Here is a 14,111-nt window from a genome sequence, read left to right as displayed (position 1 = left end):
GTTTAGCCTAGCAGAGCCCCTGCTGTTGTGGCCATTTGAGGAGTGAACCACTGGATGTCTGCCTCTCCCTATTTCTCTGTAACTCAACCTTCCAAATAATTGTGTTTTTAAAAAGTAGAAATGCAGTAAATATTTTTTGATGAAAACATGTGAAGTAACCCAATTATCCTAAGGGTCATAATGAAACATCCCTCATATAAAAAAGCTTGTTATTCAACCATGTCCCCCATGAAATCCTAACTTGCAGCATGTAAACCACACGTGTGTGTAATCTTGGGCAAGGAAGTGCTGTTTCCTCTTGTCCCATCTGCATAACCACTCTTCTTTCTGGTATGCCCGTTCCATTTCTCATTAGTCAGCAACTCCTGCAGATACGTGAAGACCCAGCACAGTGACTACTTTCTAAAGCTTTTGTTGACCGTCTAAACATTGAAATTAAAAACATATTGTAGGGCCCGGTGCGGTGGCGCAAGTGGTTAAAGGTCCTCGCCTTGCACGCCCGGGATCCCATATGGGCGCCGGTTCTAATCCCGGCATCCCCGCTTCCCTTCCAGCTCCCTGCCTGTGGCCTGGGAAAGCAGTCGAGGATGGCCCAAAGCTTTGGGAACCTGCACCCGCGTGGGAGACCCGGAAGAGGCTCCTGGCTTCGGATCGGCATAGTATCGGCCCGTTGCGCTCACTTGGGGAGTGAATCATCGGACGGAAGATCTTCCTCTCTGTCTCTCCTCTCTGTATATCTGCCTTTCCAATGAAAAAATAATAAAAATAAAAATCTTTAAAAAAAAAAAAAAACATATTGTAGTCTTTTTGGAAAGATGATTGGTAAATTCCCAAACTACAATGTCTACTTTAAAAACAGAAGTAACATCCTTTCACACTAATACTGCTGAGACAGAACAAAATTCTACCCTTATCTTTGTCTTCATGAAATATTATAAAAATATTTTTAACTTTAATAGACAGCATGACAGTTTACCACCTACATGATTTTTTTATTGTTTGCAATGGAGTCTCAACTGCTAGATATATAATGTCAGAACCGATACTTCAATGGTTAACTAAATTGAAGATAGTTTATGTAAAATAAAAATTGTAAAGAGTTAAAGAAGTTTATTCCTGAATAGACTTTTAATGTTATTTTAAAACTTATTATTTATTGGGGGCAAGCACAGTAGCTAATCTTCCACCTGCAAGCACCAGCATCACATATGGGTGTGAGTTTGTGTCCTGGATGCTCCACTTTCCATCCAGCTGCTTACTTAGGGCCTGGGAGAACGGTGGAGGAAGGCCCAAAACCTTGGATCTCTGAATCCACAGGGGAAACCTGGCAGTAGCTATTGGCTGCTGGCTTCCAATTGGCTCAGTTATAGCAGTTGTAGTCATTTGGGGAATAAACGAGCAGATGGAAGATCTTTCACTGTCATTTTCTCCTTCTCCCTGTAAATGTGGTTTTCCAACAAAAATAAATGAAAATCCTTTAAAAATTATTTGAAAAGCAGAGAAACAGATACATCAGAGATATTCTATACACGGACTGACTCACAACATAATTGCCTGCAATAGTAGGGGCTGGGCTAAAGTGAAGCCAGAAAGCCACAACAGAATCTGAGACTCCCATGTCAGAAGGAGGTAACCAAGTCATAGAGCCACTGCCACTGTTTCCCAGGGTATGCATGACTAAGACAATGGAATTACACAAGGATCTAGGACTTGAACCCAGGCACTCCAGAAGCATCTTCACTGCTAAACCAAACGTCCATTCCAGAACTATTTTTCAAAAACGTATACTTAAAATATACATAAAAGGACTGTTATTAAAAGTTTAATTTTATGCAAGCATTTTGGCATCACTTTAAAAAGATTGTAAAAGTCACATATAAGTCTAAACAGATAAAGGGATTGGTAAAGATTTTATTTTTAATTACTTTGAACAAATTTGGTGTGTTTTATTTTAGTAATGTGTTGCCTGAATTACAGCAAGAATATACACCTGGCATGACACAAAGATTATTACTGGCAAAAATTTTAATCTCTCTCCATAAACAAGTTCCCTCACTTTCTTATACTAAAGATTTCAAAGTTATTATATATTTTATTTCCTTAAGAACTTACAGAAAAATGTGAACTACAGGTATCTTTATTTATATTCATTAACACTCCTAAAAATAAACTAGAATCGTCTGTACAGTACAAATAAAATTAAAAAGTCAATGCTATTTGGGAAACAAAAGCAATAGTCAGAAATGGTCCTTTTTTGTTTCCTTAAATTTCTTTAACCTAAATATGACTAGAAAACTAAATTGGAAACTGTGATATTGAAAAGCATGATTTACATTTGCATTTACATGTATTCTCTTCCTACGACACATCTTCACACAAATAGCACAAAAATATAAAACAAATATAAAGTTTTGAACATATGAAGCCAAAAAACATTGTTTTAAATACACTTATACTAGGTTTCTGGTCTCTTTTAGAAAATAAGAATTCATTATCCTGAGTCTCCTCAAGGCCACTTGATGTTGAGCAGTAACTTCTGTCATTACATTTCCTCAAGACTTCTTCTAATAGCTTCTTCTAATTCCACATCTGCATAAAAAAATCAGTGTCAAAAATTAATCAATATTTGCTTTCAACAACTACATTTAACCCATCAAAGAGGAAATGAAAATCTCCAATATAAAATGAGTATTTTGAAATATAAGAATCTGCATGATTTCAAATTAACTTTAAATATTTATGAACTTGAGTGATAAGAAACATCTAAGAAATTTCCACTGGGCCAGGCGGTATGGCCTAGCTGCTGAAGTCCTCGCCTTGAACGTGCCGGGATCCCATATGGGCGCCGGTTCTAATCCCAGCAGCTCCACTTCCCATCCAGCTCCCTGCCTGTGGCCTGGGAAAGCAGTCGAGGACAGCCCAAAGCTTTGGGACCCTGCACCCGTGTGGGATACCCGGAACAAGTTCCTGGATCCTGGCTTCAGATAGGCATAGCATCGGCCGTTGCACTCACTTGGGGTGTGAATCATCAGAAAGAAGATCTTCCTCTCTGTCTCTCCTCCTCTCTGTATATCTGACTTTCCAATAAATAAATAAATCTTTTAAAAAAAATTCCATTAAGGAATGCACAATGTCAGCAAGCTTTTTAATCACTGAAAGGTAAATCACTTGTTCCAACATTTTAAAGTTTGTGTCACTGATTTCCTAAAAGACTTAAGGTAATGCTTTTTAAATTAAGCAGAAATAAAAAGGCAACATCCTGAAATGACAAAATTTTAAATTATTAAAAACTTAATTTTTGGTTAATTATATCTTAATACAGCTGGAAAAGGTTTTACTTTTAAACTTTCTTAGCATCTAAGACAGTGTGAAATATGGCTATATAATGTACTCTGAGAAGCAAGTACAAACAATCTGTATATATACCTATGCAGCTCATTCAGCAAATAATGCATAGGAATATAATAAGTGGCAAAGCAGTACTGGGCTTCTAAGCGTTTCTCCATCTCCTCCCTAGAAATGCTAAAAACCACAAGAGTAGAATTAAAAATCTATAAAAGATAATCCAATAGAGAAATGTGAAGCAATTAAAAAAGGTTTTCAAAAATACATTTAAAATGCCCAACAAACATTACTCATCAGAAAGATGTAAAATAAATCCACAATAAAATCCTAGTACATATTTGTTATCTTAGGCAAAGCAAGAAAGATTCAATGATTTCAGTGATCAGTCATGCTGTAGATCAATAGCAATTCATATTTATAACACTAGAACTCATGAAATTGGCCAATACATGAGAATACTCATGGCACAATTACTACTCTTGTTTTTTATTAATTCTTTTTATTGGAAAGTCAGATATACAGAGAGAAGGAGAGACAGAGAGGAAGATCTTCTAACCTATGATTCACTCCCCAAGTAGCCACAACAGCCAGAGCTGAGCCGATCTAAAGCTAGGAGTTTCTTCTGGGTCTCCCATGTAGGTGCAGGGTCCCAAGGCCTTGGGACGTCCTTGACTGCTTTCCTGGGCCACAAGCAGGAAGCTGGGTAAGAAGTGGGGCACTTTAATTTTCTACAGTGTACAGAAAGCCTTAGATGAAGAAATAAAGGAAACCCCAAAAACAATGTATTAACAGAATAGACTGTGAGAATATCAAAAGAGATGGAAGTTGATCAAAAGAAATGCTAGAGTTTAAAATAAGCAAAATGAAAAATTCATCAGTAGTTTAGCAAATCTAAATACACAAAAGAAAAAATCAGCTAATTAGGGCAGTATAAGCCTTCAGAATCCTACAGTATATCTTTTCTGTACTGTTAACATCACTCAAAAAAGTTTTAAAATAAACTAATTAAACTCCTAGCCCAGTGCTATGCAAATTTTGGCTGTAAATCATTTGAAAGGACCTATGGAAGAAGATGTGTTCAATTACTTCTCCAAGATATCAAATTACACAGATTCTTTATAGAAATTGCTATATGAATGCCACGAAACCTAGGAATATCCTCCCATATAACTACATTTCTAAATTGCTTATAATACATAAAACAATGTAAACAGTAGTTATAGTATACTGTTTATGGACTAATGATGAGGAATAAAGTCTGCACATGCTATGTACAGAAGCAATACTTTTTCTCTGAATATTTTTGGATCAGTGGTTAGTTGAATCCAAAGTCACACAACCCATGGAAATGGAGAGCCAACTGGGCAGAGGGCCCATACTGTTTGCCACTTCATCTTGCCACTGTAAGGTGAAAGCAAAAGCAAAGACAAATACTTAGACAAAAGAGAAACTTTGTTCCAAAATCCAACATGTAACAATAATCAGATAGTAGACCCCCATCTAAGCCTTTTAAACTTGTCTTTACCCCAGAATTATTTTTATTTAAAAGAAAAATACAAGCAATTCATTAAACAAGAGGGAAACAACGGCATAAAGATATAAACAGGGAAAGGATTAACTGTTCGGCTACCTTCAGTGGATCTGAATTCTTCTACTGAAGTATCTTTTGTATCCACATTATCGTCACTGTCACATTCTGTAAAAAAAGAACCAAGAAAAACAAATGTGTTAACTTATTTTTTCCTTAATTTATACATTATCAAATATTTGAATGACTTCTCTCATACTAGCTAAAATTCATTAGGATACAATTTTGCCAAAGTTTTAAAAAATGCTTACCAAACAATAAAATTCTCTCATATTCTGAAAACCATTTATTCATCCGTATAAATAACATCATAGGTTTTAATTGACAATACCTTGGCATGGCACAAAGTCACTTGCATATCTTTCATGCTTGGCAATGAGACAAGCCTTCACAAAATGACATGACTGAGCAGGCACTGTAATTCACTAAAATTTCCATCGTGGAACTATCAGTGACCTAATGCTTGGTTTATCATCTTAACTATAATTAAATGGATACATGTGTAACTAGATAAATAGATAAGTACTGAAATATCCAGGGTTATTTCAAAAAGTTCATGGATAAAGTAAGTCTAATTTAGTGCAATAACCTTTTGAAATCTATGCAATTTTTTTGTAATATATACTTTTATGAACTTTTTGAAGTTCCCTCACATGCAAGATCTCAAAGTTTTTGTACCAAGACTTATCATTTTAATCATGAAATAAATGATCCTAAGAAAATTACCATGCAAATCACTTTCTTTGGCTATGTTCGGTTTAACAGTATATATAATTCCTCTAGGATTTCAAACCAATTACAGTACTGAGACTGCTAACTAAATCTTTTTATCACTTGACCCAAAAAAGCACATTTCTGCATGCTACTTTAAGAATTCATATTTAAGGGGCTGGTGCAGTGACACAGGATTACTGAAAAGGATCCAAGCCCTTTGGTAATTCTTAAGAAAGTGAGAATGAGTACTATATAAAATAAAAGTGACAAAGGATAAGAAGGTCTGAGGACTAAGCCAGGATGCTCTGACAGGCTAGTATTGTGAACAGTGGGTACAACTACTGCCTGTGAGGCAAGTATCACCATCGGAGTGCCAGTCTGAGTGCAGGCTGCTCCCCTCCCCACCCAGCTCACTGACTAATGCATCTGCGAGAACAGCAAAAAATGGCCATTCACATGGAGACCCAGTGGAATTCTGGGCTCCCGGCTTCAGCCTGGCCCAACCCTGCCTGACAGCAGCTCTTGAGGGAGTAGACCAGCAAATGGAAGATAAATCAACCTCTTTCTCTCTCTGCCTCCCTTGAGGGTCACTCTATGGTTATTTTTCAAAAATAATATAAATAATACATCTTCTTTTTTTCTTAAGGACACGTGGGAATTTTCATTAAGTCATAGTAGCTTAAGCCGCACCTGCAATACCTATCATCATACCTGGTCCCCAGTCTCCATGCTGGCTACTGCATTTCTAATCCAGCTCCCTGCTAAGGAAGATGGCAAAGCAATGAAAGATGGTCCAAGTGCTTATGTCCCTGAACCTAAACATTCCCCATTTGGTGAGTGAACCAGTGGACAGAAGACCTCTGTATTTTTTTTATCTTTCTGTAATATTAATTTTCAAGCAAATAAATCTAAAGTGTTGAAATAAAAAGGAAAGGTTAACATTTTAAAAGTCTCTAAAAGCATGTGTGTATGTGTGTATATATATATATACACACACAAACAAGTGTGTGTTGTTACACATGTAATTTTGTTTTATAAATTATACATAAATTATAAATGATATGTAAATATAAATGTATAAATTTTTATATTATATATATGCTATATATATGTGTATGTGTATAAGTAAAATATTTCTGCAGTAACCCTCATGTTACTGAGAAAGAAAAGGGGCAGATTTCTTGTTACAACCAAATCTGCAAATAACTCTAAATGCTTTCCTTGCTACAAAGAGTAGCTAACCAAGTCAAAGAATTAAATAGGATCAGGCCCAGTGTGGTGTGGCCTAGTGGCTAAAGTCCTCACCTTGCAAGTGCCAGGACCCATATGGGCACTGGTTCTAATCCCAGCAGCTCCACTTCCCATCCAGCTCCCTGCCTGTGGCCTGGGAAAGCATTCGAGGACAGCCCAAAGCTTTGGGACCCTGCACCTGCGTGGGATACCCGGAACAAGTTCCTGGATCCTGGCTTCAGATCGGCATAGCATCAGCCGTTGCATTCACTTAGGGAATGAATCATCGGACGGAAGATCTTCCTCTCTGTCTCTCCTCTTCTCTGTATATCTGGCTTTCCAATAAATAAATAAATCTTTAAAAAAAAAAAAAGAATTAAACAAGATCAGCAGGAAGGTACTCACCATTCCTTTCCCATCAAACAAAAAGCAATGCCTTAAGGCCAGATGAGCAAATGCTGGATAAATGAAACCAGCAATTTCAAATACATCCATTTTTTCTTAGTATCTCCTAAAAAACTTACAATTAACTTAAAAGGGGGGGGGGGGGACAAAAAAAATCTCCAGATATAAAGTTCCTCACTGATTTTCATGACACTATTCAAAAGATTCTTCTGGCTTATATAGAAACTTCTAGTCTAACAACTAATTTCTGGTTCTGATAAAGATCAATTTCTAAGCACTAAACATAGTAAAATATTCAAACATGTAAAATTCTCTTATGTTCTGTGGAAATTTTTAAAACTTGAAAACCAGCAAACCTCCTGTGTAATAACAATAAATATGACAGAACTTGTCACTGTATGCTATTTTCAAGGCAAACGTGATATATACTGAAGGTAAGTTTTGTTAGTTGCGCAGCAACTAGGAACACAAGATCACTAATCCCTTGAAACTGCATGAGGTCTTCAAAAACTCTGTGGAATATGTTCATTCTATTCTTCTAAACTTTTTGAAGTACCTTTGTATGTAATATTGTACATACATGTTTATCTTAGGAAATACAGAAAGCACACAAAACTTTCATCAAAGCTCACAGAAATCCACTAATCCCCCACCTAAAAATCACACTGCCTTCAGAAACTGGTTGTGAAATCTTATAGAAAGAGCACTGTGCTCAGTTATACAGAAGGGATCATCCTGACATTTGTATGGCAGTCAAAATTAACTAACTGCTCAATGAAAATCATTAGTGAACACTGAGAAATACAATCTGAGTACCAAATAAGGCAATTTATTGTGTTTAAGTCTTCCATAAAGAAAAAAGTTGGGGGCCTGGCACAGTAGCCTAGTGGCTGAGGTTGTTGCCGAGACCATATAGGTGACAGTTCAAGTCCCAGAAGCTGTGCTACCCATCCAGTTCCCTGCTTGTGACCTGGCAAAGCAGTCGAGGACAGCCCAAAGCCTTGGGACCCTGCACCCGCGTGGGAGACCCGGAGGAAGCTCCTGGCTCAGGCTTCAGATTGGTGCAACTCCAGGCTGTTGCAAGCACTTGGGGAGTGAATCAGTGCAAAGAGGATCTTTCTCCCTGTCTCTTTCCCTCTCTGTATATCTGAGTTTCCTGTAAAAATTAATATTTAAAGTGTCTTCAGTAAATAACTACATCTGCACATACTACAAATAAGTATAACTTCGATATTCAGAGTTATAAAACCATTATACAGGAATCTTAAATCAGTTTAAAAACCTTGACCTACGGGCCCGGCGCGGTGGCGCAGTGGTTAAGGTCCTCCCCTTGCACGCCCCGGGATCCCATATGGGTGCTGGTTCTATCCTGGCAGCCCCGCTTCCCTTCCAGCTCTCTGCCTGTGGCCCGGGAAAGCAGATGAAGACGGCCCAAAGCTTTGGGACCCTGCACCCGCATGGGAGACCTAGAAGAGGCTCCTGGCTTCGGATTGGCATAGTATCGGCCGTTGCGCTCACTTGGGGAGTGAATCATGGGACGGAAGATCTTCCTCTCTGTCTCTCCTCTCTGTATATCTGCCTTTCCAATAAATAAATAATAAAAATAAATCTTTAAAAAAAAAAAACCTTGACCTAAATATTATATACCTTTCTGGCCACTTTGTTCTAATTTTATGTGTTACAATAAAAAGAAAGTAAAGGCTAAAAATCACATTTACTTTTTTAAAGACTTATTTATTTTTTATTATAAGTCAGATGTGTGGAGAGAAGGAGAGACTGAGAGGAAGATCTTCTGCCTACAGATTCACTCCCCAAGTGGCCACAATTGGCTGCAGCTGTGCCAATTTGAAGTCCCAAGCCTGGAGCTTCTTTCAGGTCTCCCACGTAGGTGCAGAGTTCCAAAGCTTTGGGCTGTCCTCCACTACCTTCCCAAGCCACAAGCAAGGAGTTGGAGGAGAACCAGGCAGCTGGGATTAGACCCAGTGTCCATATGGGCTCCTGGCACTTGCAAGGTGAGGACTGTAGCCTCTAAGCTACTGCTGTGGGCCCCACATTTAGTTTTTATAGTAATAAATAGGCAGCCACTAATTTTCTCTGACATTTCAGACACACAATTAACACACATCAATAGTCCTTATAATCTTAGATATATAAATAAAAAGGAGGCTCACAAAATTTGCCTGTCTGTAATCACACTATTAGGGAGCAGCGAAGTTAGTTTTTGACAAAAGAGCATGCCCTTCTTCATGCATTCCACGATCTCTGTATTTCACAAAAATTCAACGTAAAGAACACACATGCCTCCAAATATCAGTAAGTTCTTATGACTACTGAATGGTAATGATTTATACACATATACACAAACCTAGAGCCCAAGAGGCATTCAGAAAGGTTTACCAGCAATTGTCAATAGCCTGTATTTTCTTTCTAACCCTAATATAATTCTATGCAGACATACTCATATACAGCTCTTTTTATAAACCAAGTTGAAATAGACACAAAGCCACTACAGATTTCACAGTACAACTTACAACTGTTTCTGAAAACTACAGCATAGAAGAAGGAAAAGGATGTTGGATTTTTGCGGGAAAACTAAAACAAACTATTTTATAGGATATTACACAGATGTCAAGGTTTGGGGAAGGAACTGAAAAAAAATGAGGGAGGGGGAAATATTTTTTAACAGTTCAAGATTTAAAAAGAAAAGCTAGTGGAGTCCGGCATGGTAGCCTAGAGGCTAAAGTCCTCGCCTTGCATGTGCCAGAATCCCATATGGGCGCCAGTTCTAATCCCGCAATCTCAGTTCCCATCCAGCTCCCTGCTTGTGACCTGGGAAAGCAGTTGAAGACAGCCCAAAACCTTTGGACCCTGTGCCTGCACCTGCGTGGGAGACTGCGGGCTCCAAGCTTGAGATTCACTCAGCTCCAGTTATTAATTGTGGCCACTTGGGGAGTGAATGAACGGATGGAAGATCTTCTTCACTGTCTCTCCTTTTCTCTGTACATCTTACTTTGCAATAAAAATAAATAAATATTAAAAAAACTAGAACATTCAATATTAAAACATGGTATATATAATCATGAAAGACTCATTTTCCTTTATATAAAATTTTGAACATTAAAGAGTAAAACTGGGCTACTAGGTTACTTGATAATTGATCTATTGTCAATTAACAATTATAGCAAAATTTTCCATAATGGGCTTTTCATCCAAATATGGTTCTACATGTACAGAAAGAAAAAACTGACATGGAAGGAAGCATAATTGGAAAAATAAAAGGCAAATAGAAAAAATGTCAAAAAGTAGCCAGTATCTTCCACTGAAGTCATTTATCAATTTTTTCTATTCTTTTTTGTGGTTTCAATATTTTTTTAAATTAACTTCTTATATTCTCTTCTACTCAAACACCTCTAATTGAGAAATTATAAAAAGCAGAAATTTCTGAATCTTTAGAATTATATCCTTTCTTAAATATTAGTAAGCGAAATTGGACTTTCCTTTCACTGAACAAGTCTACAAAGTACAAAACAGAATGTCAGTCCCAGCAGTAAGACAGGAATTACTCAATGCTCCAAAGCTTCTCCAGAGGATCCAAAATCTTAGCAGAATTTTATTGTTTGTCAATATCTTAGATGATTTTCTTTTTATTAATTAGAGGGTTCACCTAAAAGACTTCACTTGCCAAAAACTAATGGAATTTCAAAAACTACTGAATGTTTCAATTGTGGTATGTATTTCAACCTCTCAATATCAAATATTTCACATGCGAATAAATATTCCAATAGATTTTTAAAAAATCTTCAGAACTTTATGCCTTAAAACAATGAAAGTGCGATAAGGAAAAGACAAGACAGAAGTATGTGAGCAGGCAACAGTTTACTGGTGGACAGCAGTTTATTGGTCTTTCTCAGCAGTGAAGTCTCCTCCTCTTGGGTGGTTTGCACTGTGACTGCAGCTGCATACCTTTGGTGGTATCGGATATGCTATTTAACAGGGCACACATCATATCTCCCTCTAGGTGGTGCGGGTTGAGTATATGAGCTGGCCTCTGAGTCTTCTTAAATTGATTCTCTAGCTCCAGAAATCCTTGATCTCCCGAGAGGATAGTGAAAGGAATCTGCTTGGGTAGTTGTTCGTCTAGACGACCAGCCTAAGTTGGAACAAAGTTGATAAAGTCAGTGAGGGTGTAATACTACTTAGATTTATTTCACAATGAACACATACCTAGGAAGGTAAAGTCCCTTGTTCCCAAAGAGTTTAATATATGAATATGTAAGATATGGATATGGATATATGGATCTCCTTCATTAATGAAATATGCCACATTTAATTAGATACAAGAAGCTATCAGTTATAAGATAAACTACTTCATGTGAAAAAAAAGAAAACACCGAGACATATTTCAGTAGGAGACCCCATATAAAACTGGGAAGCCAAAGCTGAATGCAACTAAGAAATAAACATGCATAGAGAAAAAGAAAAGTAATTTGCATATTTCAATCTTGATTCACATGTGAGAATGAAGAATCTCTTGTGATTTAAATCATGAACACCAGTCAATACGTTTGCAGAATACAGTGTAATAACACAAGCTCTCTGAGAGCTGAGTTCAGAATATATTTGAGGTTTCTCTAAGTGACTGGCAGAGACAGAAGTAAACATAAATGTTACCTAGGTCAATAGTGACTACGAAGGCTTCTCTAAATTTTAGAGATTTTTGTTTATACACACTGTTTAAGTCTGAATAATGGTCGGCCTCACAGCAGAGCGCACACCCGAATAGGTTAGACTTCCTCACTATAGCAAGCGCAAATTGTGTCAGATGATTGACAGTCTGCCACAGAGTGTTGCTTGCAATTTTTCAGAGATATTAAATGAGAACTGTCTTATACACAATCAGCACAGTATTTTATTCCTAAAATAACTGACAGTATATTATGTATATTGGAAGGACTGCTAAAAATTTGGGATAAAGCACTACGGGTCAATGCCCTTAGAGCAATCACCAAGAGACTACTGAGACATTACGTTTTATTACAAAAACCACATGACTAAACAATAATCTACACGTTATCATTACACTTCAAGTGGAAAAAAAAATCCAAGGAAGTCACTCCAGATCCCCATTAGATTCTGAGAAAAATGACTCACATGCATACATATGGCAAAATCAGCAGCGTCTTTTCTTTTACTACAGCGAGGATGAAGGAAGAAGCACCCAATTCTGTTTAGGTAATTATAAATTTTGCAGTTGAGTGGTGGCTTCCAATTGGTGTTTCCTCCTGTTAATTTTTAAAAAGGTTTAAATGACAGTAAAACAGGGCAATAAAAGACCATATTGAGTAAAAACATAAACTAGAAAGCAACTTTCTAGAGGGAAGGTGTTAGATTAAAACGTAGGAGAATTGGGTCTTAGCACAATCATCACCATCTTGCTGCTTTAAAATCTAACAAGATAGGGTTCCCTGACTCTATCATCTGAAAACTCACAGGGATGCAAGGAGTAACCGAGTAAACAAGTTCAGGTGGAATATCTTGAATGTTGTCATTGTACTTAAATGCAAACATTAGCTGTTCTGTCAACAGAAATGGCAGGCAATTGACAAAGCCACACTTAAAACATGACAATAACTACTCTTAGGTATCAATATACTTCTGTCTTCAATTCCATCCTTCCTCTATACATTTTATTGCCTGTCACACATGAATTGTAACAGATTCTCCCATACTAAACTAATAAATCAATGGCTTGTAAAAAGACTGAAACGAAATGAAGTCACATTCTTAAAAACAAGAAGGATGAACTGCAGAAGTAGCTGTGGCAAGTTGAAAATACTAACAGTCCCCAGGCTAAGAACGCAAAAGGTGAAATCTAACACTGCTGTTTACTTCTTTCTACTTTTGAAGGGAGAAAATAACTAACAGTATCCATATTAATATCAATCTATCTACCCACCCACCCACCACCCACCTATCTGAAAGAGCTATAGAGGAGGGAAAGACAAGGTATCTTCCACCCACTGGTTCACTCCCAAAAGGCTGCCATTGCCAGCGGTGGATCAGGCCAAAGTCAGGAACCTGGAACTCCATTCAGGTTTCCCACAAGGGTGGCAGGGTTGCAAGTATTTGGGTCATCTTCTGCTGCTTTCCCAGGCACATCAGCAGGGAACTGGATCACATACAGAGCAGCTGGGACTTGCTAGCATGGCAGGCAGCAGCTTAGGACACACAAAAGTTGGGTCACCAAATAGAGCTAATGTTTATCATAGGGAATATACCATAAAAATAACTACATTGCAAGTCGAAATATTCTAATTATGTCCTTATGTTCTATTAAGGAAAACTCAAAAGGATCCTTTTAGAGTGAATTTTACTCAAAGTGTAAAGGAAAAATGGGTTTTCTTACTATTCATACCTTGAAAGCCCCAAATAAATGTTCCTTGGTTAAGATGCCCTGGTAGATGACCAAAAAAGTTTGACCAGTTATCAAAATCTACAAAGACAATATGAGTCATGGTTCGTAGGTAATCCAAATCTGGAAGCTCAATTTCTTCCTCTGAGAAAAAAAGAAAAAGTAATATGAATTCAGTAAGAGTTTGCTATAAACGTTCTAATTCTCAAGTCAAAAAGATACTAGCTAAATAAGCAAAAACTATTAATCATACAAGTTACTCATGTTAATTTAAACCTTTTTGGTAAACCTGCATCTGTGGTTGACAATTTTTACTTGAATGATGTTGCAAACACTTAAGAATTTTATATCCTTTTTATAAATATCTGGCACTGATGCTAAAGTTTTTAAAAACGTTTATAAAAGGAAATTTTAAAA

General features: G+C 37.2%; 1 protein-coding gene and 1 non-coding gene across 3 annotated transcripts in view; both read right to left on the bottom strand.

Annotated features, from left to right (window-relative positions):
- Positions 1–1,903: 1,903 nt before the first annotated feature.
- Positions 1,904–14,111, bottom strand: part of ZNF451 (zinc finger protein 451) — a 75,277-nt gene continuing 63,069 nt past the window's right edge. Inside the window, exons 11-15 of one of the 2 annotated variants that reach the window (XM_040983587.1) lie at positions 13,698–13,838; positions 12,434–12,564; positions 11,246–11,432; positions 4,976–5,041; positions 1,904–2,589 (exon numbers count right to left, since the gene is read on the bottom strand). In XM_040983587.1, the coding sequence (XP_040839521.1) occupies positions 2,543–2,589; positions 4,976–5,041; positions 11,246–11,432; positions 12,434–12,564; positions 13,698–13,838 (572 nt within the window). In that variant the 3' untranslated portion in view covers positions 1,904–2,542. The remainder of the gene's footprint in view (positions 2,590–4,975; positions 5,042–11,245; positions 11,433–12,433; positions 12,565–13,697; positions 13,839–14,111) is intronic. The other variant, XM_040983588.1, reaches the window with a different exon arrangement.
- Positions 12,012–12,135, bottom strand: LOC121158851. The gene has a single exon (XR_005884238.1). It is a non-coding gene; the product is annotated as a small nucleolar RNA SNORA28 (small nucleolar RNA).

Source organism: Ochotona curzoniae, unplaced genomic scaffold (assembly GCF_017591425.1).
Source record: "Ochotona curzoniae isolate NIBS_2020 unplaced genomic scaffold, NIBS_Ocur_1.0 contig_3819, whole genome shotgun sequence".
In the NCBI taxonomy this organism is placed as follows: domain Eukaryota; kingdom Metazoa; phylum Chordata; class Mammalia; order Lagomorpha; family Ochotonidae; genus Ochotona; species Ochotona curzoniae.
The sequence above is the reverse complement of the archived record's forward strand: the minus strand, read 5'-3'. Positions and strand labels throughout refer to the sequence as shown.